Source organism: Corythoichthys intestinalis, chromosome 1, assembly GCF_030265065.1.
Source record: "Corythoichthys intestinalis isolate RoL2023-P3 chromosome 1, ASM3026506v1, whole genome shotgun sequence".
Taxonomy (NCBI): Eukaryota; Metazoa; Chordata; class Actinopteri; order Syngnathiformes; family Syngnathidae; genus Corythoichthys; species Corythoichthys intestinalis.
The window spans coordinates 82,908,654-82,936,094 of NC_080395.1; the positions used below are offsets into that span (position 1 = coordinate 82,908,654).

General features: G+C 40.8%; 1 protein-coding gene across 2 annotated transcripts in view; it reads left to right on the top strand.

The window, feature by feature from the left end:
• The first annotated feature begins 8,893 nt into the window (after positions 1 to 8,893).
• Positions 8,894 to 27,441, top strand: part of LOC130920017 (gamma-taxilin-like) — an 86,754-nt gene continuing 68,206 nt past the window's right edge. Inside the window, exons 1-3 of one of the 2 annotated variants that reach the window (XM_057842770.1) lie at positions 8,894 to 9,020; positions 11,307 to 11,408; positions 19,272 to 19,416. In XM_057842770.1, coding sequence (XP_057698753.1) covers positions 11,316 to 11,408; positions 19,272 to 19,416 — 238 coding nt within the window. In that variant the 5' untranslated portion in view covers positions 8,894 to 9,020; positions 11,307 to 11,315. The remainder of the gene's footprint in view (positions 9,021 to 11,306; positions 11,409 to 19,271; positions 19,417 to 27,441) is intronic. The other variant, XM_057842781.1, reaches the window with a different exon arrangement.

Here is a 27,441-nt window from a genome sequence, read left to right on the forward strand (position 1 = left end):
TTCTCTTTAGCACAGGACTTCTTTTTTCTTATTTCTTTCAGAAAGCAAGCTGACCAATACGCGGGGTCTGAAAGGCAAATTGTTGTTGGATTATTATCTTTAAATAGCTGCTACTTTTTGAGCAGAATTCTAGCTTTCTATAGGCTAATAATCCTATTGTTGAATGCACAAAGGTGTGTAATAAACAACTAGCACTTTTATATTTTGCATTTTGTTTTCTTACTGTACCGAAAATGAACCGAACCGTGGACTGGAGGCAAGAGATCATTACTGCGCAGTTTTAATTTCAGAAATTTCTGGGTGCATTCAATGATAGAGCAAAGCTGTGTATAGAGAAAATGCACGCCGAACAGAGAGCTCAGCGTTGCTTAAAAGGAGGTGTGTCTGTTTGGTGATTAATTGATCATGCAAAATAGGTCGTGAGCCCTGCTGGTTGGCAGTTAAAAGTCCATGATTATTGTTGGCAGTTAAAGTCCATGATTATCTGAGGCAAAACTATCTATCATGCTTGCAAGCATATCAGAAGATTGCGTTAGGCGAGATGTATACTGACTTCAATATATATACATATATATACATATATACAGTGCTGCTCAAAAGTTTGTGAACCCCCTCAACATTTTGGAATTTTCTATTATTTCAACCTGATTTCCTAATCAATCAATTCAGTAGTTTTTTTTTTGTTTTTTTAACAGTTGTGTTGTCGAGACTAAATTAAAAAGAGTTTTCATCAACTGATGTAGGTGCAAAATTGAACTGTTTGGTCACAACCAAAACCGCCATGTCTGGCGAAAAGTCAACACTGCATACCACCAAAAGAACCTTCTCCCAACAGTGAAGCATGGAGGTGGGAATGTCAAGATCTGGGCTTGCTTTTCATCCTCAGGACCTGGACAACTCCACATAGTCCAGGGAATCATGAATTCTGAGGAATATTGTCAAATCCTAGAACATAACCTGACGCCATCTGTTTTGAAGTTAAAGCTTGGCAGAAGGTGGATCATGCAACATGATAATGATCCAAAGCATTCCAGCAATACAACCAAGGAATGGCTGAAAAAGAAGAAGATTCGTGTTCTGGACTGGCCCAGTCAAAGTCCTGACCTAAATCCCATTGAAATGCTGTGGCGGGACCTGAAGCGAGCAGTTCATGCCAGACGCCCATCAAACCTCTCTCAACTGACTGCGTTCTGCAAGGAAGAATGGGCAAAAATCCCCCAAAGTAGATGTGAGAGGCTGATTAGTCACTACAGAAACCGTTTGGTTGAGGTAATCTCTGCAAAAGGAGGCGCAATATCCTATTAACTGAAGGGGTTCACATACTTTTGCACACATGATATCTGAGTTTTTCTTAAATCAACCACTTTTGTTAAATAAAGAATGACAATATAACTATTTCTTTTGTTTCAGTCCATTATTTGGAATGTCAGTATTGTGGATTTGGGTATAACTTAACATTTAATAAGGTTATTTTAGTTTTTTTTTACAAAAAATCTGACCATCGCTGTGGGGTTAACAAACTTTCGAGCAGCACTGTATATATATATATATATATATATATATATATATATATATATATATATATATATATATATATATATATATATATATATATATATATATATATTAGGGCTGTCAAAATTATCGCGTTCACATTATTGACATCAACAATGGCGGGTTACTAGTTTATTTTTTGATTGAAAATTGTACAAGTTTTATTAAAACGAAAACATTAAGAGGGGTTTCAATATAAAATTTCTATAACTTGTACTAACATTTTTCTTTTAAGAACTACAAGTCCCTCTATCCATGGATCGCTTTAACAGAATGTTAATAATGTTAATGCTATCTTGTTGATTTATTGTTATAATAAACAAATACAGTCCTTATGTACTGTATGTTGAATGTATATATCCGTCTTGTGTCTTATCTTTCCGTTCCAACAATAATTTACAGAAAAATATGGGATATTTTATAGATGGTTTGAATTGCGATTAATTGCGATTAATTACGATTAATTAATTTTTAAACTGTAATTAACTCGATTAAAAATTTTAGTCGTTTGACAGCCCTAATATATATATAATTTACAGAAAAATATGGCATATTCTATAGATGGTTTGAATTGCGATTAATTACGATTAATTAATTTTTAAGCTGTAATTACCTCGATTAAAAATTTTAATCGTTTGACAGCCCTAATATAAATACATGGTGGAAAACACATACAAGTCTGAAAAAGCAGTTGCTGCTCTTGCACCCCGCTTTAAAATAAACATCTGTATTTTCAGACAAAAGAACTGTTGTGTTTGATGAAACAATACAGTATTGGTATTGGTACAGTATTTGTCTGTTGTACCCTGGAAACCCCCGTTTACAGATGTCGCGCGACCGCTTTTGTTTCAAGCCAGCCATAACAAGAAGGTAAGTAATTATATCTATTGTTGGAAATGCCTGTCATTATTGGCTTTGAATCATTAAACAATGTCTAATATTTGGTTTTTAAAAGGAAAACGACTTTAAAAAGTTATACACTCGCATATTCTTAACTTTTAAACAAATTATGTCACATTTAAATAAATGGTGTCTGTAAAAAAGTCACAGATATCTACCTCATAACTATTGCTTAATTGTATTTATTTTTGTTACTGTCACATTTTCTCCGATATGTTAGATGATAAATAATCGATCGAAACAAAGAAAAATTGAAAACGTTTAAAAGGGTAAATGTATGAAAAAGAAAATCTCGACCACTCCTCGATGTCTGCAATTTCTGCATCGCGACCTTTGTTATATTAACATGTTTCACCCATAAAATCCCCCCAAAAATCCAGCCAGCCTAGGTTTCCGACCCCTGCTCTAAATTGCCCCTAGGTATGAGTGTGTAGGTGAACGGTTGTTCATCTCCTTAGGTCCTACAACTGGCTGGCAACCGATTCATTGTATACAGCGCCTAATGCCCATCGTTAACTGGGATAGGCTCCAGCACCCACGCGATCCTTGTGAGGTAAGCGGTTCAAAAAATGAATGAATGAATGAATGAATGAATGAATGAATGAAGAAAAGCGACATGCTTGGATGCAAAAAACAACAACAACATGAAGCAATAATTCTATTCTATTCTATTCTATTCTATTCTATTCTATTCTATTCTATTCTATTCTATTCTATTCTATTCTATTCTATTCAAGGGCGTAGGTTTGGATAGGGACGGTAGGGAGATAACACTACCAACTTTCCAGGATGCTCAAATTGCCCCCACCAACTTTTAAGCATCCTTATTTGCACTATAGGGTGATTCAAAACGAATGTGCCAAAATCATAACACATGTCAAAAATGAAAAACATTTCAAAACTCTAGCTTGGACACGTGTGTTGAACATCATTTCAAGTTTTACAAACTATTTTGGCTCGATGGCTTTCTCAAAAATGTGTATTTACTGCCATCCTGTGGCAAACACATGTCATGGCATACATTCATGTTTATGTACATGGCCACACTGAGTACTTGTAAGTAGTCGTTTGAGCACTTATAAAACTTGAAATGATGTTCAACACATGTGTCCAAGCAAGAGTTTTGTAATGTTTTTTTCATTTTTGACATGTTTTGTTATGATTTTGGCACATTCATATTGAATTACCCTATAGGTAATTTAGATTGTCTTCCTACATGTTGTAAGGATATAATTGACCCTACCATTATTAAAGTGACGTATTTTTATTATGTTCGGACTTACATTTACCCCTTTTCACTTGCTGAATGTACCGGTCCATTAGCCCCCCCAAACATACGTTTGATTGGCTGATGACTTGGATTTATTTAAAATGTATTTATTTATTTTGTTACAATATTTATATTTATATTTATATATGCCTACGCAGATATTTTTGACAGATAATCATACATTAATCATTATCAAGGTAAAAAAAAAAAAAGCTATCATATTTATTGATTTTGGGTGTGCTTGTGGACAAAAGCAGTAGCGTTTTACCTGAAAGAAGGCTCCATTTTTATTTACTTTTTTTATTCCCTGACTAATACGTTTTTTCAGTTATATTTAATTTCTTTCTACAGTTAAGCTGCATTAAGACAAATGTTTATATTTTGCATTCCTGGATAGTTTGTATTTATTGTGCATGTTGATATAATTTATATTCAAATATTGCAATTTACCCCCCATGAGTCATCACCTTATCGTGGTGGAGGGGTTTGCGTGTCTCAATGATCCTAGGAGCTATGTTGTCTGGGGCTTGAAAGCCCCTGGTAGGGTCACCCATGGCAAACAGGTCCTAGGTGAGAGGCCAGACAAAGTATGGCTCAAAAAGACCCCTTATGATGAGCAACATTAATGAACCCCAGTTTCCCTTGCCCGGACGCGGGTTACCGGTGCCCCCCTCTGGAGCCAGGCCTGGAGGTGGGGCTCGAAGGCAAGCGTCTGGTGGCCGGGCCTGTCCCCATGGGGCCCGGCCGGGCTCAGCCCGAAAAGGCAACGTGGGTTCCCCTTCCCATGGGCTCACCACCTGTGGGAGGGGCCAAAGGGGTCGGGTGCGTAGGGAGTTGGGCGGCAGCCAAAGGCGGGGCCTTGGCGGTCCGACCCCCAGCTGCTGAAGCTAACTCTTGGGACATGGAATGTCACCTCTCTGGCAGGGAAGGAGCCTGAGCTGGTGTGTGAGGCAGAGAAGTTCCGACTAGATATAGTCGGACTCTCCTCCACACACAGCTTGGGTTCTGGTACCAATCCTCTCGAGAGGGGTTGGACTCTCTTCCACTCTGGAGTTGCCCATGGTGAGAGGCGCCGGGCAGGTGTGGGCATACTTATTGCCCCCCGGCTTGGCGCCTGTACGTTGGGGTTTACCCCGGTAGACGAGAGGGTAGCCTCCCTCCGCCTTCGGGTGGGGGGACGGGTTCTAACTGTTGTTTGCGCTTATGCACCGAACAGCAGTTCAGAATACCCACCCTTTTTGGAGTCCTTGGAGGGTGTGCTAGAGAGCGCCCCCTCTGGGGACTCCCTCGTTCGACTGGGGGACTTCAACGCTCACGTGGGCAATGACAGTGAGACCTGGAGGGGCGTGATTGGGAGGAACGGCCCCCCCGATCAGAACCCGAGTGGTGTTCTGTTATTGGACTTCTGTGCTCGTCACGGTTTGTCTATAACGAACACCATGTTCAAACATAAGGGTGTCCATATGTGCACCTGGCACCAGGACACCCTAGGCCGCAGTTCGATGATCGACTTCGTAATCGTGTCATCGGACTTGCGGCCGCATGTTTTGGACACTCGGGTGAAGAGAGGGGCGGAGCTGTCAACCGATCACCACCTGGTGGTGTGTTGGCTCCGATGGCGGGGGAAGATGCTGGCCAGACCTGGCAGGCCCAAATGTATTGTGAGGGTCTGCTGGGAACGTCTGGCAGAATCCCCTGTCAGAAAGAGTTTCAACACCCACCTCCGGCAGAACTTCTCCCTTGTCCCGGGGGAGGTGGGGGACATTGAGTCCGAGTGGGCCATGTTCCGCACCTCCATTGTTGAGGCGGCCGATCAGAGCTGTGGCCGTAATGTGGTTGGTGCCTGTCGTGGCGGCAATCCCCGAACCCGCTGGTGGACACCAGCGGTAAGGGATGCCGTCAAGCTGAAGAAGGAGGCCTATCGGGCCTTTTTGGCCTGTGGTACTCCGGAGGCAGCTGACAGGTACCGGCTGGCCAAGCGGACTGCGGCCTCGGCAGTCGCCGAGGCAAAAACTCGGACATGGGAGGAGTTCGGTGAGGCCATGGAAAACGACTTCCGGACGGCTTCGAGGAAATTCTGGTCCACCATCCGGCGTCTGAGGAGAGGAAAGCAGTGCACTATTAACACTGTGTATAGTGAAGATGGTGTACTGCTGACCTCGACTCGAGACGTCGTGAGTCGGTGGAGAGAATACTTCGAAGCCCTCCTCAATTCCACCGACACGCCTTCCTTTGAGGAAGCAGAGTCTGGGGACTCTGAGGTGGGCTCTTCGATCTCTGGGGTTGAAGTCACTGAGGCGGTTGGTAAGCTCCTCGGTGGCAAGGCCCCGGGGGTGGATGAGATCCGCCCGGAGTTCCTAAAGGCTCTGGATGTTGTAGGGCTGTCATGGCTGACACGCCTCTACAACATCGCGTGGACATCGGGGACAGTGCCTCTGGATTGGCAGACCGGGGTGGTGGTCCCCCTTTTTAAAAAGGGGGTCCGGAGGGTGTGTTCCAATTATAGAGGAATCACACTCCTCAGCCTCCCCGGTAAAGTCTATTCAGGGGTACTGGAGAGGAGGGTCCGTCGGGAAGTCGAATCTCGGATTCAGGAGGAGCAGTGTGGTTTTCGTCCCAGCCGTGGAACAGTGGACCGGCTCTACACCCTCAGCAGGGTCCTCGAGGGTGCATGGGAGTTCGCCCAACCAGTCTACATGTGTTTTGTGGATTTGGAGAAGGTGTTCGACCGTGTGCCTAGGGGAATCCTGTGGAGGGTGCTCCGGGAGTACGGGGTACCGAGCCCCTTGGTAAGGGCTGTTCGGTCCCTGTACGACCGGTCTGGTCCGCATTGCCGGCAGTAAGTCGAATTTGTTCCCAGTGAGGGTTGGACTCCGCCAAGGCTGCCCTTTGTCACCGATTTTGTTCATAATTTTTATGGACAGAATTTCTAGGCGCAGCCAAAGCGTTGAGGGGGTCCGGTTTGGTGACCTCAGCATTGAATCTCTGCTTTTTGCAGATGATTTAGTGCTGTTGGCTTCATCAAGCCGTGACCTCCAACTCTCACTGGAGCGGTCCGCAGCTGAGTGTGAAGCGGTTGGGATGAAGATCAGCACCTCCAAATCCGAGACCATGGTCCTCAGTCGGAAAAGGGTGGAGTGCCCTCTCCGGGTCGGGGATGAGATCCTGCCCCAAGTGGAGGAGTTCAAGTATCTTGGGGTCTTGTTCACGAGTGACGGTAGGAGGGAGCGGGAGATCGACAGGCGAATCGGTGCGGCGTCTGCAGTAATGCGGACTCTGCACCGGTCCGTAGTGGTGAAGAAGGAGCTGAGCCGAAAGGCAAAGCTCTCGATTTACCAGTCGATCTACGTTCCTACCCTCACCTATGGTCACGAGCTTTGGGTCGTGACCGAAAGAACAAGATCCCGGATACAAGCGGCCGAAATGAGTTTCCTCCGCAGGGTGTCCGGGCTCTCCCTTAGAGATAGGGTGAGAAGCTCGGTCATCCGGGAGGGACTCGGCGTCGAGCCGCTACTCCTCCGCGTAGAGAGGAGCCAGCTGAGGTGGCTCGGGCATCTGGTTCGGATGCCTCCCGGACGCCTCCCTGGAGAGGTGTTCCGGGCATGTCCCACCGGCGGGAGGCCCCGGGGACGACCCAGGACACGCTGGAGAGACTATGTCTCTCGGCTGGCCTGGGAACGCCTTGGGATCCCGCCGGAGGAGCTGGTTGAAGTGGCTGGGGAGAGGGAAGTCTGGGCTTCCCTGTTAAAGCTGCTGCCCCCGCGACCCGACCCCGGAACAAGCGGAAGATAATGGATGGATGGATGGATATTGCAATTTATTTATTTATTTATTTATTTATTTATTTATTTATTTATTATTATTATTTTTTTAAACCTGTCCTGTTCAGCTGTTTGACAGAGAATGGAAGTCTAAGTGCCCAGATTCTGAACAGTTTTAATGTTTCACATTGAGAGTCTGACATACTCCCATTGTGATCATTCAAAATACCTTTTTATTATGACAAAGCAGCGAACAGGAAGGGATTATGGGGGGACAGAAGAAAAGAAATACCGGTACAAGAGAAGAAGGAAAAGAAACACATACACAAACAACAACTAGAAATACATTGAACATCTAAACTAGTTACTAATATGCTGGTGCTATCGTCAGCGAGATGTATTTCCGGTTTACACCATGTGGGGGCCTATTGGCCAGTGAAAGAGGAGAATGGGGGTGGGGGTGTCTATAAGCCTATAAGCTAAGTGATTGAAAGGGGTAGAGTGTACACAAATCAGTTCTGTGATCTAGAACCCAGTAATCGTGTGAATCTCTTATGAGTAAGCCCGTTGGCGACCAACCCTACGCCGCCGCATGGCCAATCCCGGCACCGGGACCCCCGACCCGAGAATGCCCTACCACATCCAGCAGCACGCAGGCCCCACCGGGCGCGCGACAGCCACGCAGACGGGCGGAGAAGCCGCGCGGGCGCCAACCCAGGGCCACAGCCCCCACCCAGCCAGCCCGGGGAGGGAGGGAGGGCGGGCGCGGGGGCGGGGGGCCATGCGCAGCCCATCCCTCCTCCCGCAGCCCAGCAAAGGAGCCATCGTCTCCCCCCCGGGACCCAGGGTGGTCCCCCGGGCCACCCGCGCACCCATCAACCGGCCTTCAGGGATGGCAGGAGGGGACGCATCACCAACCCCACGCCTACACCCACCCCCGCCCGCCCACCTATTATATTGCAATTTAAATTTGCTAATAAAATCCAGTCATTTAATCTGGAAGTTTTCAAAATGTTTCTTTAGAATTGTTTAAAAACAAAGGTTTGAATCGAACGGAGGGTCACCAGATGGGACACACGTGAAAGTTAGTATGAATAAATACAGATGTTTTTTTTTTCATAGATCATTTGGCAAATCAGTTATTAGTTTCATATTTGTGACAAATGTAGCCCTGACCCCAGTTCAATAATCTGTTTGGTTTTATTAATGTCCCGTCCCCAGCAAAACGTTTACATGCAGGTTATGCTCTTATATCGTCCCTGCCTATGTTGAGACCAAACCTACGCCCTTGATTGTATTCTATTCTGTTCTGTCTGTGGTAGAGGCCAGCCACAGAGCAGAACGCACACTCCACTCGATTGGTGGCGGTAAAGCACCAATAAACTGTTTGCCAATATTGCAAAGAACCCAGAGCCCGCCCAGAGGAGTCCCCCGACGCAAGATGGCCGTACGTTCCTTATGTCGCCGACTTCGCCTTAAGAAATCTATCCATATGTATTTGAACTCTATGTCTACACCGGCACCACATTAAAAAGGCAAGTGTCTTAGATATTTGATAACAGTTTATCCTTTGAAATATTTTACAGCTAACACAGTTATGCATCGGCCGCTTGGAGTCAGCATTCATTGAACTTGTTGATATTCTCTGTAATCATCTCAGGTGTTAGCTGATGGCATAGTGTTGGCCACGCTATCAACAGCTAGCCGCTGTCAGATAACATTGAGCTCCATTTTAATATTGGTGTCATTCAACATTTAGAGTAATGTACTTAAAATTTCAGTGTCACACAAGTGTGCGAACGGATAATTTTGTTCAGAGCAATACATTATCGGATTACTTTGTATTCGATTAGCTAAACAGACCACTATTATGAAACGACCATCTACGTGTTACACACAATGAGTATAAATTGCTCATGGTTTTCATTTGAAATTATTCTTTGAATGAAGTAACTAAAAATATAAGTTGTTGTTGATTCACCGTGAGAGCGCACCATAGAATAGGAACTAAAAGTATATGGATCCTCAGCCTTTCAATGCCAAATACAAAGCCTTACAATGTTTTCTACCGAATTACTTGTAGATGAAGGCCTTCTTCGGGTTGCCGTTTTGGCGATGGAACGTTCTTATGCCATCAACGCGAGATCACCAAAAGCTTGCAGAATTTGCAAAACAATACTAGAAAGATACACACGGTGGATATAAAATAGTAGAGCCTCAAGAGCTCTTTCCCAGTATAGATTTAAAAGGGATCCATTTTACAATTTTAGGTATTTTTGCAACATATTAATAGTTAGTTGATTGAAACATAATTGTAATTAAAATACGTATAGTTTTATATTACTATTTATACACACAGAGAGGACGTTACAATGCTCGAGAATGAGGAGGAATACAGTCATTTTTCAATTATCACTCTTAATTGGGACAAGAACCGAACGCGTAAAGTGAAAAACTGGCAAGTTGTTTCACCCCCCACATTTTTAAAATACATTTTTTATGGTGTACTACATATAATATTAATAAGTATATATATATATATATATATTTATTTATTTATTTATAAGCTATATATATTTATAAACTATATAAATGAATGTTGTCGTTGGAACATTTAAAGAATAGTTTGAAACATGTAAATAAAATAATAGCTAAAAAAAATTACAAAATAAATAATTGTAAAAATAAAATAATTGTACTGTACATTAGGGCTGCACAATATATTGTTTGAACATCAGCATCGCAATGTGCGCATAGGCAATAGTCCTATCGCAGGACATGCAACTTTTTTTATTTTTTTTTATTCATAAAGGCAGCAAGTGTGCAGAGACGTGGCCTCCTGGATCCTTTTGATCAGAGTTGGATAGAGTAGCCAAAACTTGTACTCAAGTAAGAGTAGCGCTACTTCAAAATAATATTATTCAAGTAAAAGTAGTCATCATCCAAAAATATGTACACAAGTACAAGTAAAAAATTGGTGAAAAGAATACTCAAGTAATGAGTAATATTGTGAGTAACTGTTTACAATGTTAGGTTTTTATTCTTAGAATTATCTTTTAAATATGGTATTTTTTTCTAAGTACATACAGTACATACCTAACTTTTTACGGTGCTTCAAAGACGTGATTGAACAGGCTGGTGTGATACAAGAAAGGCAAGCTTGAGTCTGATTGGTATAATGGAGTCATGATTATTGTTGCGACAGCTCATTGGTGAAACTGGTAGAGCTACTGGTGAAACTGGTAGAGCTACTGTTGGCATCTCTGACAAAAAGGTCAGTTGCGGTGGTTATTTCTGCATTTGATGATTTTTGGTTCATCAAGCGTAAAATTTGAGAATTTTATAGCCTTTTTAAGTTTGTTATACTTATATAAAAAATAACCGTGCTTTTATTAGGGAACAAATTTGATTTTTTTTTTTTTTTTATGCCGCTGCTGATGAAGACTCATATATGCCTATATGTATATATATATATATATATATCTCTATATATAGATATATATATTTATATATACACACAGTGGGGAGAACAAATACTTGTTCTCCCCACTGTATAACATTTTCGAAAATAGGCCCACTACGGAGCGGCTACTTGCCCCATTTCCCGTCAACTGATGGTAAAGTCCTTTAACTGATTAGAAAACACATTGGCTGGACCAAAATTGAAAAAACATGAATTACCATTTATTGTCCCCCTTATTACTCAATGGTTTTTATGTCTTGTAATGTTAAAATGGAGAATGGACAATTTTCATTTTATATCCTGTATTTTTTTTGTGATCACCAAGCTCTTATAAGCCTTGTTCCCTTTGACTATCTAGCGTGACCTAATGGACACAGAAGAACTTTGTGGGATTGATGTGGAGACCAGAAGAATTTTGGGGGAAATTGATTCACCAACAGAAGAAGACGGCTGTGTTGAGGTAAACGCCTTTTTCAGGGATGGGAAGTCATTTTCAAAAGGACCATTTGAAAAACTTGATTATTTGTCAAGGGCCACTCCAACAGTTTCTAAATTGGGGCAAGTCACTTAGGCATGTGCCGGTTACCGGTTTCAAGGTTTACCGTGGTATGAAAACGTCATGGTTTCAAAACCACAAAAGTGAAGCACGGTATGAGCTACTTTTTTTATGTCCCAAAATGCAGCGACAAATCCGTGGCTTGAAGGGGCAGCGCTCACCCCTTCCCTTACCGTTGTTGCTCTGTCCTGTGTCTGCCCCCCCCCCCCCCCCCGTCCCAAAAAATAGTCGCTAGTATGGGAGTACTACGTCTACCGAAAAGAAACAGACGGCCGCGGCTTTGAGGAGGAAGGACAGAAGGACCTCCAACATGATTTCACATTTACGTGTCCATGATTCGTCACTTTACACAAAATTTAATGTAAGCTAATGCTGTCATGAACATTTCCCATCAGGTACGAGAATCGACTCCAGCGTGTTTAGTGTGTCTAGCGATGGTAAAACAAATACAGTGGTACCTCGACATCCGATCGCTTCGACGCACGATCTTTTCGACATCCGACGTAAAATTTGACTGGCCATGTGTTTCTACATCCGACGACATGCTCGAAATACGACGATTTTTGACAGTGCCGCAGTTTTTTTGTTTTGCCGGAAGACTGACCCACGGCTGATTTTCTTGTGAGAGAAATCAACACTGGATCCAAAAAGGTTAGTGCAGGTGGAGGAAAAAAAAAAGAAAAGGTGACACTTACCATTGAAATTAAGATGTAAATGATAGCAAAATATAAGCATGGTGTGTGCGTCATTGAACTGGGTTGACAGTAGGGCCGTAGAATGTCGATCTCGGCCGGTTGTCCTCCTTCGTTTGCCAGTCTTTCCGGTTGTCGTCCTTCGTTTGCCAGTCTTTATAATTCTTATTGTGGTAACATCCCCAAAGAAATCGCCAGCTGTGTCAGGTTTCTAATAAAAATAGAGCCGCGCTCTGTTGCTCACTGTCACGTCAGCCTCGCGTTCAGGTACAGCAAAAAAGTCCACCACATTAGAACCCGATTCGTTACATTATAACAGGTATTATTACTATTACTATTATTATATCATTATTATTATGATTTTTATTCATAATTTGTTTGTTTTGATCTTTGTAATTGCTATTTGCAATAGTAACAGCAGTATTTATTAAGGATTTAGTGTACCTTTTTGGGCTGTTAAACAAATTAATGGAATTATAATGTATTCTAATGGGAAAATCCTGCTCGACATACAACCATTTCGACTTACAAACAAGGTCCTGGAACGAATTAACTTCGTATGTAGAGGTACCACTGTACTATAACGTAAGCTTGTTAACGAGGCAGATAACATTGATAGTTAGGATGCAAAGACGGCTCACTAGTTTCCTCTCTACCATTAGCCTACTTTTGTAAAGTCTTTCGCCATTGTAAACATCTGTTCAAAATAGCATTTTCATAATACAGCCTTTGGTGTTTTTTCTCTCTGGCAACTTTTTGTGTCAAGAGAGTGTGTGTGTGATGGTATATAATGTGTAAATAATGATATGAGTCATACACAAGCATGCTTTTTCTCACCCTAGCTCTCGATTATTATTCAGCTAATTAATACTAATAGTAGTAGTGGTATGTGTTTTACATAAACAATATATGATCAAATTGATTTTAAGTCCAGTTCTATATTACCAAGCGTTCTTGTTCTAATGTTGAGCAACTTGATCTTATGTTGGGCTGTGGCTATGGGTTTTGTCTATAAGTTATATTTATTTCAATTTTATTTAAAATATTTGTAAATTATTTTTTGTTTTAGTTCTTTTAAACATTATATTCAAGTTGATGTTCAAAGTATGTTGTGAAAAAAAAAAAAAATCCTGTTCAGTGGAAAAAAGTTTTTTTTTTTTTTTAACCCGCATACATTACAAAATAACACATTTCACAGCTATAATTGCAATACCGGGATAACGTCAATAAGTGAATAAGTATTTTTGCTTAAGGTTTTCATACAGTCAAAATCTCATACCGGCACATTCCTAAGTCACTGTATTTGAATATTTACGGACAGGACATTACAATAAAGAGAAAAACGTACTTGGGGTCACAGTATTGACCTTTAAGGGGCTGTGTGAACAGAAAACATAAAATTTTTTCCCGTTACCGTCGAACAGTTTGCAAAATGGCTTTTTAGTTGCTTTAGGAAAATGAAAAGTTTTCTCCAACTATGTAGAATTCCAAATCATTTTCTCATTCACATTCTTGCTAAAGTTTCCCTAGTCCGTAAAATGAAAATGTCTGGGGGAAAGAAAAGACTTATGTTTTTTTAACCAGTGGGCGTTATTTTATTTTGACTAAATTCTTGTGATTTTGTCCAAAGTATGGTTTTTCCTTTTGAAATGTGATAACTAAGTCATTGATGAATATTTTTTCACTTTCAACCACTCAAAAATGTTCATTGACATCAGACCTATCTACACATATATAGCTTTTATTATTATTATTGTTTTTTCTTCATGTCCCCTTTACCTTGTTTTGATCCAAAAACTCCATGTAGCATGTATCACCAAGTGTCAAGACACAGCTGTGAATGGCCAAAGCTGGATTTTTTTGTGGATTTTATGGGTGAAACATGGTGATATAACAAGGGTCGCGATGCAGAAATCGCAGACAACAAGGAGTGGTCGAGATGTACTTTTTAATATATTTACCCTTTCAAACTTTATTTTTCAATTTTTGTCTGTTTGGATCAAATATTTATCATCTAAAATATTGGGGAAAATGCAACCAGTAACGAAAAAAATACAATTAAGCGATAGTTATGAGGTAGATATCCGTGACTTTTTTTAGACGCCAATTTTTTCATTGTGACGTAATTTGTTTAAAAGTTTAAAATACGCGAGTGAATAATTTTTTTAAAGTCGTTTTTTGTTTTTTTAAAACTAAATATTAGACATTAATCAATTATTTTAAGCTAAAAATGACAGACATTTCAAATAATAAATACGATTACTTACCATCTTTTCATGGCTAGGTTGAAACAAAAGCGGTTGCGCGACGTCTGTAAACAGGGGTTTCAAGGGTAAAACGGACAAATTAAAAATAGTTCCGGGGCTTAATGCGCCATGAATCTGCTATGGCAGCATATAGACATATTGTTCTATCAAACACAACAGTTGTTTTGGCTTAAAATACAGCAGTTTATTTTAAAAAGGAGTGCAAGAGCAGAAACTGCTTTTTCAGTTTTGTGTTTTCCACCATATATATATATGTAAAATAAAAGTCTAATTTGAATATTTCATATGACATAGTTAGAGGCCCAAATAAGTCCACAAGTCTTAACAACAGAATTTATTTGCAAGCAAATTCATGTATTGGCCAATGGCGCCCCCTAGTGACTTTTGGGTGTTAAGACTCTCAACACACAAATTCCTCTATTTCCATGTTTTTGACTCGCCAAAGAAGCGATTGCATCAGTAATCACGGAAAATGCATTATAAAACATCAGGTTTACAGCATATCAAAAATTCTGATTTATAATGGGAGTCAATGAGCCATAACATTGCATAATTACAAGAATTTAGTGCGAATCTCCCCAACCTGTTTGCAATAAGTTAGAAATTGCAGCATGGTGCCATTTTGATCTTTACATGTTTTTACTATCCCGGGGAAATATGTTCCCTAGTGTAACTTTTCCAATGCTTTTTGTTTGACGAAACACAGAAAAAAACTTAAAAAAAAAAAAAAAAAAAAAAAAAAGCCAGTGTATGGACAAATAACATCGGCGGGACTGGGTTTGATGGAGTTTTTGCACATATTTTCAAGTAGGACTAGCATTTTGTCCATAAATCAGTTTTATTAGGAATCAGTTATCAAAAATCAATATAGATAATAATAATTACACGTGGGAAAGAGTAACTTTCTTGCATTTCCAATGTAACAATTTTTCAATATTACTAGATCACCTCAAGCACTATACTAGTAATAAAGAGTTGCCACCAATCAAACAGATGATGGATTTTATGTATAGTGTAATTAAGATTTCAAATTTGTGGTTATTGGGAAGAATTCCACTGCTGTCAGCACATTAATCGTCCTCGAAACCCTGGTAAACGAAAACATTTTTTTAATTCAATGTCTGAATTGCTGAAGAAAAACGAGTTGTCCGACAAGTTGCTGTCTGCGGTGATTGTATGTTCTGCTGCATAAACCCACACTCCCGCGCGTGACGTAACAGCTTCTAACAAATGATGTTTAGTCACGCTGTTGAAATGGCAGAGTGAGTTTTTCCATGATCAAAGTGAAGCCTTCTTTCTGCCTTTGTTCAAGGGCTGGTTACAGCCTAGTACAACAGTTATGCTTATTACCATTAGATGTCTCTAAACTAAGATTTGTTGTGAGCATACCATTTGCATTCATGGTGCAAAAATTAAATTAACAATAAATGATTGAAAGATAATTATACAGTAGACTCATTACATACCTCATTCACTGTACTGAAACTGTGTGCCTTTGTTGTTATTTTGAGCCAGAAGCACTGTGTGAGCCATATGTGGTATGGCAGTCCCTTATTGGCATTTTGCACTTGCACTTGATCCACTATTTTGATTTCAACAAAAAATAGATATGAGCGGGCCGCCACTTGTGTTGTTGGTCTTAGTGGTTTTTCAATGCCATATGTAGTATGGCAGTCCCTTATTGGCATTTTGCACTTGCACTTGATCCACTATTTTGATTTCAACAAAAAATAGATATGAGCGGGCCGCCACTTGTGTTGTTGGTGTTAGTGTGTTGTCGGTGTTAGTGGTTTTTCAATGCCCCCTTCGCCTTCCTTCCTTCCTTTTGTTGGTTCGAGTTGCACATTTTTGATTGTTCAGTTCCTTCCTATAGTGCGTCGTTTTTATGGGTGCATGCGGACGAGTTTTCAGTCTTTTACCTGTCAGTTAATTCCTTTTTATTGGTCTTTTTCTTTCCTAGTTTGACTTTACAGCTGACAAACAAGCGTTGACACTGTTGAAAAGGTATTTTTTGACTGACTATATAACAGTAAATTTACGACGGAAAACACTCTGGTGACTTGAAGTTCCGTTCCCAAGTTTGGCCAACTTTCAAAATTGTCTGATATGCATGTGTAATACATAATTGGAAAGCTTAAAATCTCAATTTTCTGTGGGAAGAAAGTTTTGGAACAGGAGAGCATTTAAAAAAAAATAAACAGCAAAACCCTATCAGGAGGTGAGAGCATGAAAGAGCAGAATTAAAGACGCCATGACTTTACGAGATACTATGACGTACTTACATTGTTTCAATCCAAAAACTCCATGTAGCATGTATTACCGAGTGTCAAGACACAGAGGTGAAAGGCCACAGCCGGATTTTTGGGGGATTTTATGGGTGAAACTTGGTAATATAACAAGGGTCGCGATCAGGGGTGAAAGTGGTTAGAATTTCTTGCCGGAACTCCCCGACGTGAAGGTCGCCACGGAGCAAGAAATTTTATTTATATATTTTCTGGGGGGGGAGTGTCGAAACTACTGAAATGCAATTGTTTTGGTCAGTTATTTCTATAACACATACCAAAACTGATTTTCATTCAAAATTGTATTTTTTCAATGATTTTCCCTCATTTACTCACATACTAAATGACAAATCTCAATTTTAACTACTTAACAACACAGGATGTATATTAAAATTGAAGATAATGTGAACATTTACTTTTTGTTTTTTAATAATCAGGATATAAGTAATCTGCTTTAAGAAAAATAAGTACAAATGACTTATATTATGCGGAGTGAATTGGAATATATTTTGAAGATCGCGCAAACATTGACTTTTTTAAATCATAAGGAAATGAATAAAAAGCCTAACATAAATGAACAAATATAAGTCCAAAGTGCACATTGACAGCTAAGATGTTCTGAACCTCCCCATCAGCGCAAATAAAACTAAATATGATAAATACGCCTTCTCAACTCTTTCCTTGCTCTTAAAGATTTGATCCATTTTCTGTTGCATTGCCCCTTTTTTTTTTTTTTTTGCTGTTTCAGAAAACATGCACATTTGAACCAATCAGAGCTAACTATGTCTGGTGATCACATGTCAGTATGTCAGCCAATTGAATGGATAATTGAGTCCAGGCGTTTTGCTTTGCTCCGTGCATTCGCACGTTGGCGTGACTCGTCATCGTCAGACTCTGATAACTGCAGCAGCTGGGGAAACCTCCATGCCGTTCGTGGAATAAAATAAATAATAAATATCGGTGGAAACGGATTACGCTACACAAGCACTTTATTATGCTTGTTGTTAACACGTGTGTATGTAAATCTGATGTTTGTAGATTGTTTTCTTCTTGGAGATGAAATGCACGTGTGACAGCTTTGTATTTTTTATTTTTTTTTACATAGCGTTTTGACAGTTGCCGTCATATTTTCGGAATCAAAGCACCGTATACAGGAACAGCGTTCTGGCCCTAAATCTTATACCGGAACTGCGTTCCGGCCCTGAATGTTATACCGGAACTGCGTTCCTGACCGTTCCGGCCTACTTTCACCCCTGGTCGCGATGCAGAAATCGCAGACATCAAGGAGTTATCGAGATTTTCTTTTTCATATATTTACCCTTTTAACGTTTTTTTTTTCTCCAATTTTTCTTTGATAGGATCAATTCTTTATAATCTAACATCGGAGACATGCAACAGTAACAAAAAAAAAAAAATACAATTAAGTGATAGTTATGAGGTAGATATCCGTGAGATATCGGTGACTTTTTTTACAGACACCATTTTTGTCATTGTGACGTAATTTGTTTAAAAGTTTAAAATATGCGAGTGAATAATTTTTTCAAGTCGATTATTATTATTATTTTTTAAACAAAATATTAGACATCAGTTAATGATTCTTAGCTAAAAATTACAGACATTTTGAATAATATAATTAATTACTTTCGTTTTATGGCTGGGTTGAAACAAAAGCAGTTGCGCGACGTCTGTAAACGGGGGTTTCCAGGGTAAAATGGACAAATTAAAAATAGTTCGGGGGCTTAATGGCCCATGAATCTGCTAGGGCAGCATATACACCAGGGGTGGGCAAACTATTCCACAAAGGGCCGCAGTGGGTGCGGGTTTTTGTTCATACCCATCATGAGGACAGCCTTTCACCAATCTGGTTTCTTACAAGTGCAATCAGTTGATTGCAGTCAGGTGCTCCTTGTTTCCACTGAAACCTCATTGGTTATACTGTGTGTGCTGAATCAGTTGGAACAAAGACCAGGACCCACTGCGGCCCTCGAGGACCGGTTTGCCCACCCCTGATATAGACATATTGTTCTATCAAACACAACAGTTGTTTTGGCTGAAAATACAGCAGTTTCTTTTAAAGATGAGTGCAAGAGCAGAAACGGCTTTTTCAGTCTTGTCTGTTTTTTCCGCCTTATGCTCATTTGCTGGTGTCATCATATTCATAGCAGCATAGAAAATGCCGGTGTTTTTACATTTTTTATCTTTTTTAGTAGGACCTTTTATTTGCCGTCGTCAAGCAAAGTATATTCACTGTAGGGTGGAATACTTGCTCAAATAGACACAACAATAGTCACATTTTGAATCCGTTGGTTGCTTCTCCACTCCCACTCAAATGACACATCTAATCACCTCAATTTGTGCATAGCTCCAAAGGTATATTTTTTTTTTATTTGCTTGCTTAGTCGGGCATGTTCTATGTTTCGTCCCCTTTGCGAAGGAATGTTTTTTTACTTGCCCTGGGCAATTGGCCGGTGGTTTCATTCAAGACGTTTGATTTTCACTGTACATTTTCTCTTTGTCTCTTCTCAGGAAGTTGCACAGTTTGGCTTAGAAATATGTTGTGCTGAGGAAGAAAGAGGAGAGACTCCTGGCAGAGAAGGCAGCCCAAGTGACTTGAAGGAGACGGAGCTTGAGCCTGGAGGTGAACCTAAATCTGCTGAACACGATGCCTTTGGTGGGAACTCTATAATGGAGGGCTGTCACTTTATTGAATGAATTGTATTAAATGTAGTTATTGTCATTATAGAAAATGCTCAATGAGATTTGAAAACTACTCCGGTGGTGCAAAAGTAAAAAAAAAAAAAAAAAAAAAAAAAGTAAAAACAAGTGTGAAGATCAGGCAACGTAAATCATGAGGGATGCCGTTATGCATCTGCAGTAGAGAGGGCAGCAGAGCAACAATAGAGTAGAATAAATTAAATAAATACATTGCACAGTAAGCAGTCACTGAACATAACGCCGTGCAAACAATTACTGCGTGTTCATTACCCTAATTGCACTGGGAAGGAAAGTGTTCATAAATCTTGAAATCAGAGCTTTGATGCATCTGTACCTCTTCTCTGAGGGCAACAGGGAGAACTGGCTGTACCCGTGGTGTGAACTGTCACAGGCCATGCTTTTGGCCCTACGTGGATACCTGATGATATAGGTGTCTGACAAAGAGGACAGCTGCACTCCAATGATGCTCTGTTCTGATTTCCTGACTCTTTCCAGAGCCTTCTTGTCATTCTTAGAGTTGCTCCTAAACCACACTAAGGTGTTGTGGGTCAGGATGCTCTCTACAGAGCATCTATTGAAGGAAAACAGCAGATCCTCTGACTTGTTGACCTTTCTCAGTGACCTTAAAGGGATCCACGGATAGAAAGACTTGTAGTTCTTAAAAGATAAATGTTAGTACAAGTTATTATAAATTGATATTGAAACCCCTCTTGATGTTTTCGTTTGTATACAATTTGTAAAATTATTTGAACTAATAAGTCAACGTTGTTGTTGACGTCGAAGGGTGGTGACGTCACAGGGCCAAGCTGCCAGAATTCACCTTTCACTCTTAAAAGAGAATTATAATACTAAGGGGCTGTGAGATATCAATAGAACCGTTATGTGGCATGGTAACAAATATTAATAAAGTTAACAAAAAAATAAATCACATTCATGACCAATTATCGAAAATAGATCGAAAATTACGAACATTTCCAAATGTAGCCCGGAAACAGCCGAATGGGGCTGTGATGTCACAACCAGGAAGCAAAAGGTCGAGGCAGGTGCCATCATTGTTTATCGACGAGAGAGCTGCGTTCATGTTTTATCAAAAAATCGCTAAAATGGTTCAAACTTGTCGTGCTAAGTGGTGTACAAATAGCCATTTGTCGCAATATAGTACCCATGAGTTCCTGAACGTGAGAAGAAGAGCTGGACTACGCAGACAATGGGTAAAGTTTGTCCGTGCAAAGATGGCTAATTTTGCAGACCCAGTCTCCGGCACGGATTTTTGTGGTGCGCATTTTACACCTGAAAGCTATTCGAACTAAGGACAAATGAAATCAGGTTTTGCTAAGAAATTGCTGCTTAAAGCAGATGTGGTGCCCACCTACACGCGCAGCCACCTAAATGTCCCGAGATATCAAGAAATAGGACGATGACTGGCACTGATGAGACCACTCCACCACCCCAGGCAAAGCAAAGGAGGGGAGCAGCAAAGCTCGAAATGGCCGGAGTGAGTACTCTTTTATAATAAAAAACATATCACGCATTGGATATAGGACTGGACACATGTATAAATTATCGCTCGTAAAATATACAGAACAAATCCTTTAATCCCATTCATATTTGTGTCTGTTGGCAGAGTGAAAACCTATGATAGCACAATAAATGATAATTATTCTAAATATTACTTTATTTTGCGGTCACGGTGTATCCGCTTCACAAAAAGAAATGCAAAACAAACCATTCGGTGTTTCCCACACGATCTGTTGTCGGTGTTTCATCAGTGTGATTGCTCCCCTCAATGATCGTTTCAGTAGACTGCATTGGCTTTCGTTTGGGCTCAAATTGATAACCCAAAACACCAAAGAAAGGTTCACAACTCTCCTCGTCACCATTAGAAGAACGTTTGTTACGTCGGATTCGTCGCTGCAACTAGAAACAAAATTGTCCGCCATTATTGCCGCCATTCAGTACTTTGTCAGGACCCAAGCACTGAGCCGGTGTTTCCTAGTTGTGACGTCACGCACACAATATGCTAGATTACGGGGATCTCGGGCGCCGGTCGTTTTAGCTTGACAATCGATCCAAATTCCTATAATTTTTTTGGGTGTTGCGATGTGTGTAATTACACGAAGTGGCATGATATGAATCCAGAAGGCATGCGTGTATTGATAAATGATGGAATGTTAGCATTTCCCCAGGTGTTTTAATACTGTTTAAAAAAACAAAAAAAACCAACAAAAAAAACCTCACTCTTTAATTATGTAAGGTAGTGATTTAAATACGCCACAAGGTGTCAATGGCGAGTTTGACCTTAATTAGGGATCAAGCCAATGAGTGTGTTTTTTTTCCCTTGACTGACTAGTTTCTTTAATCCACAGTGGGAGAGAGAAAGCAGAGTGGACCTAGGCATTCAGATTCGTAGCTTGGACTGCGCCGTTTATTGGCATAAGCTTCGGCAACTCTTTCACAACACATATAAGTATCATATGGTGAAAATACTACAGAACTAATACTCATATCTCTCAAAAAAATGTCACCAAGAAGAAAAGTGCTTCAATCTGTATTACTGAGGTCCTATTCTCACACCGTTAACTCAACAATGCAAAGAAAACTGGTAGTCACAATCAAAATACCGTATTTTTCGGACTACATGTCGCACATGAGTATAAGTCGCACCAGCCATAAAATGGCCAAAGAAGAGGAAAAAAAACATATATAAATCGCACCGAAGTATGAGTCGCATTTTTGGGGGAAATTTACTTGATGAAATCCAACACATAGAACAGATATGTCATCTTAAAAGACAATTTAATATAAAAATACAATAGAGAACAACATGCTGAGTAAGTGTTGAGTGTATTGTGCATGAACAACGAAATGTGAATATACTGTCCTCACCAGGACGCTACGGCTCGGTCCTTGCTATACAACGAGCTAAACTCCCAAGTTACGATGCTGGATTTCGTCCTCGATACCAAACAGGTTCGCATCAACGTAAATAAATGATAATTAGGTGCTATTACAGCAATGACACAAACGTTTAGCATGCGTTCGCTAGCATTAGCACATCGTTCAAACAACCACATAACTGGCTCTAAGTGTCCAATCGTGGGTGGAGAAAACACAACAACAACAGAAAAGATGATACATACAGGCGTTGCCTCTGTAGAGAGATTTTACAAGCATTAACAATGAACCTAGGTTCGCAGCCATGTCTTTCTCTCTCTCCCTCTCTCTTGCCCACTCGCTCTCAGAGACGCTGCGTAGCTGTCTTTCTTCTTCTGGTGTGTGAGTGCTCTTCTTCACGTAAACAAGTGCGAATGCACCCCTACGTGGGCGTGAAAGCGCCACAAACTAAAAGAATGCATTTCAATATAAAAAAGTCAATAATACAATTGAACACACGTTGCCAAAGGCAGAACGCGAACGTGGCCATAGCTATTAAGATTTATTCAGATAACTATAACATAAAGAACATGCTAACAAGTTTACCAAACCATCAGTGTCACTCCAAAACACCAAAACAGCATGTGAAATGATATCATAATGTGTTAATAATTTCACACATAAGTCGCTCATGAGTATAAGTCGAAAAAACTGCAACTTATAGTCTGAAAAATAAGATGCGCAAAATACACATAAAAGTTACTCAGACTTTGGTCAACCTATATATAAACATTTTAGCTACTCCTTTAGCTCAAACACTGGATGGCAATATTTAGTCATACACAAACTATGATGCTGGGAGCCATTTTCAGGAGTCTTGTGAAGACAACACTCAAATGAACGTGAATCACAATAGACCCAGTCTAGAAAAAAAACACAGGGAGCCACGGCGTCAGTCGAGGGAGAAAACACACTCATTGGTTTGATGTCTTAATAATGTCTAACACGCCATTGACACCTTCTGGTGTATTTAATCACTACCTTACATAGTTAGACTGTGAAATACAGCAGCATGGCCCTGTGACGTCCCCGCCCTGCGACGTCAACACCAATAACGAACTACTAGTCACTGGTGATTGCAGGTCAATTTTAATCATTGCAGGCGAGGTGCTGAATGAGGCCTTTTAGATAGCGTCGGATGAGGCGTCCAAGTTATCTTTGACATCTAGTATGGTGAGGAAAAAAAATCACCAGTTATACAGCGATGTAAAGAGCGTGGGAGAACAACTGTTGGCAGGGGCCTGCCACAGTGCCTTAAAGTGTATATGACGTGAAAAAGCATGTTCATTTCATTCTACATGAATTATTTTAAGCTCCTGATTCTGAATGAAATGGACCGCTTCGTTGTGTGCAGCCGAAATCGATATGTTTATTCAACATGAATGCTTCACAAGTTTTGTATATTTTGCATTTACCCTTCATTTTTTGGTGTCATGCCATCCGATATTCAGCAGGCTTTTGTTTTTACACCCGGGAGAGTGAACCTTTTTGGGTTTCCAAAACATCCTGTTCACAGCCAATAACGGGCAAAACAAGTCTGACAAATGAGGGACATTGGATTGACGTTGACACTATACATTTTCATGGATCAACTATATATCAATAATAAAACTAGAATCTGACGTTATATTTTACAAAAAAAAATGCCATGTGATCCAACCCAGTCCTTCCAAATAGAAATTGACTGTTTGATTCACAGACTAAGGCAGGGGTGCCCAAACAGGTCCTCAAAGGTGGTCCTGGTTTTTGTTCCTAATGACTGACCACAGACCGTTTAACCAATGAGGTTTCTGCGAAAACAAGCAGCACCTGATTACAATCAACTGATTACACTTGTAAGTCACCGAATTAGTGCAAATGTGTCGTCCCACCGTGGCCCGATGTGGAATACTTTGTGGACTCCTGGGCTAAGGCTTTTAGTCATATTAGTGAATTTAAGTACAGATACCTGCTTACTGATTTTACAATGAAGCCAGTGATTTCTGGTTTTCCAAAATGTCACAAAAATATTTGTGTCCCTCTCTAAGAGCAGCCCTTTCACAGAAGCATTGCCCAATTATGTTGGGCCTCAGCTTCGACCACTGGTAGAGAAACTGCCCTCATACAGTACCTCAAAGATGGAGACTTTGGGTTCATCTTGCACGTCTAATTGCAATCTTCTAGGTTCTAGCTACTCTGTTTACACGCTAGCAACTCCCACCAGAAATTTCATCAAGGAGACGTGGATTACAGTGGATATTGACAGAAGAGCTACGCAGGAGGAGCTTCATTTCTTTGGAGAAATGAGACAATACTTCCTCGACGACTCCACCTAACGGAGACGACAATTGACATCGCAAAGCATTTCACAAGCGTGTCGCAAAACATTTGTCTGCAAATATTTAAAAACTGATACCGATTTCGATTCTGCTAGCTTCACTAAAACACCTGTTCCTGAACAATACTTTTTAATACCAATAAGGTCAGTCCTAGCGACCCGCCAAGCTAGTTTTTCACAGAAAAAAATAACAATGAACAATATCTCTGGCAGAAAGACATTTGCAGACAGGTGAGAGGTCTTTTCTAATTCTTAAGTCTTTGTAGTTTTTCTTCATTGTCAGTCGTAAGTCGTTTTCATTTCCAGTGAGGGTTGAACTGCTGTTTGTCACCCATTCTGTTCAAAAGGGTTAGACCTGGACATGTTGACATCGCATAACATTACATGAACAGAATATGCTGAGTCTGGTTTGGCGGCCTCAGTATTCCATCTCTGCTTTTTGCAGTTGATGCAGTTCTGTTGGCTTCGTCAAGCTGCAATCTTGAACTCTTACTGAAACTGAATTTTAAAGAATCTTTTTTTGTCATTATGCGGTACACAACACAACTCCGTTACAGCTCTTGGACCACACAAGGAGACATCACAAAAGATTGAAATGGAAGGCCATCATGCGATTGCACAAATTTATAGTTAATGGACATACTGCACAGCATATTGCACATATCTACCACTGTATGAATGAGATACAATTTAAATTGCAGTGCAGGGATTCAACTCCATTATAACAGGGGTGGGGTAATATCTGTGAGAGGTGGGGTGTGATTGGTTGGCAGCGCTGGGGAAGAAGCTGTGTTTTGCTGTTGGAGCAAGCTTTGATGCTGCTATATCTCTTGCCAGAGCAAAGAGGCACCAAAAATTTATGCCTGGGTTGGGTGGGGTCTGTTCCGATTCGACTGGCCCTCATCTGGACCCGGCTGTCATACACAGAGTCAGGGTGTGGACTTTGACTCCCATACCACACTGTTGTGCTCAGACAGATGTGGTTGGCAGCTGGTAAGAATCAGCTCCTGCAAATCTGAGACCTTGGTTCATAGTCAGAAAAGGGTACAATGCCCTCTCCGTGTCAGGGATTAGGTACTTCCCCAAGTGGAGGAGTTTAAGTATCTCGGGGTTTTGTTCACAAGTGAGGGAAGAATGGAGCTGGAGATCGACAGGCAGGTCAGTGCGGCGTCTGCAGTGATGCAGACTCTATTGGTCCATCATGGTAAAGAAGGGGCTGACCCAGATGGGTTGAGTTTGAAATGTCCAATTGTGTGAGTGGTCTTTAGTCCAGCTTTTACTTTAGCTTTACTTACAGTATTTTTTCAGCAATCATTGGGCAACAAGCTCAACAGGTTGGGGAAACTGGGTGGGAACAGTGGAAAAAATGATGCAGTAGACCGGTCCATTTTGCCAAAATGTCATTGTAGTACCTCAAAAATGATTCTCAGTAGTTTGTGTGCAATGTTGGTGCATGCTCCTAATAAGATGACTGATGGTTTGCTGGTGGATCTCCTCCCAGATCTGAACAGGGTATCACTGAGCTCCTGTGCGAGGATGCAAACTGGCGGCGCCGGATTGACCTTAACAGAATGTCCCAGAAGTTTTCTATTGGGTTTAGGTCAGGTGAAGGTGGGGGCTAATCAATTGTATCAATTCCTTCAACCTCCAGGAACTGCCAGCATACTCTACCCACTTGCATCCATCTGGCATTCCCGTGGACCAGAAGGAACCCAGGTCCTGCTGCACCAGCGTAGGTTCTGACCATGGGTCCAAGGGTTTCATTCCGATACCTGATAGCAGTCAAGCTTCCATGACCTAACCTGTAGCAGTCTGTGTGTTCTTCTTGGGATATGCTTCAACATACCATCACTGACCCACCACCAAACCGGTCATGCTTAATGATGATGCAGACAGCATAATGTTCTCCATGGCATCTCTAGACCTTTTCACGTCTATTGCATGTGCTCAGATTGAACCTGCTCTCATCAATGAAGAGCACAGGGCGCCAGTGACAAATAACCATCAAACTCTGCTGTGCTGGCCAGTGAACACAGAGCCCACGACAGGACGTCGGTTCCTCAGGCCATCCTCATGGAATCTGTTTGTTTCTGATTGTTTGGTCAGAAACATTCCCACCAGTTTCCTGATGGAGGTCATTTTGTAGAGCTCTGGCTGTGCTCATCCTGTTCCTTGCACTTGCAATGAAAAACTACAGCAGTAGAAAGTCGGTCAATAAAAAAAATCAGCCAAAAGAGATGAAGAGGGGAAAAAAGTATCGGCGGCCTCAACCTCGTTGCCTTTCTGATGCTCCTGTTGGTAATTTCATTAACAAAAAAACAGCTATTGATTGACTGATTAACAACCCCCTCTGCTACCTAACTGACCTAGCAGAAGTAAATGTTTCTTAAATACACTACGTCCCCTTCAAAACTGCGTTATTTCAGAAAGAAATTAATTGATGTAATTTATCATGAGTGGTTGATTTGATCATGTCACAGAGACATAGGTACTTGGTGAAGCAAATGGATGTCTGCTTTAAGAGTGGAAGATAAAATATAATAACACATGCTGACTTTGCTCGCTGTTGCCTTGCATCCTTTATATCATGCTACTTTCCAATCTGGACACTGGCTAGTGAGTAGTGTGTTATATCCAAGTTCAGTTGTTCTTGTATTGGCTTGTATAAGATATTACACAACAGTTGCTGAATAACTTGTATAATTACCTGTTTTTGTGAAATACTAACGC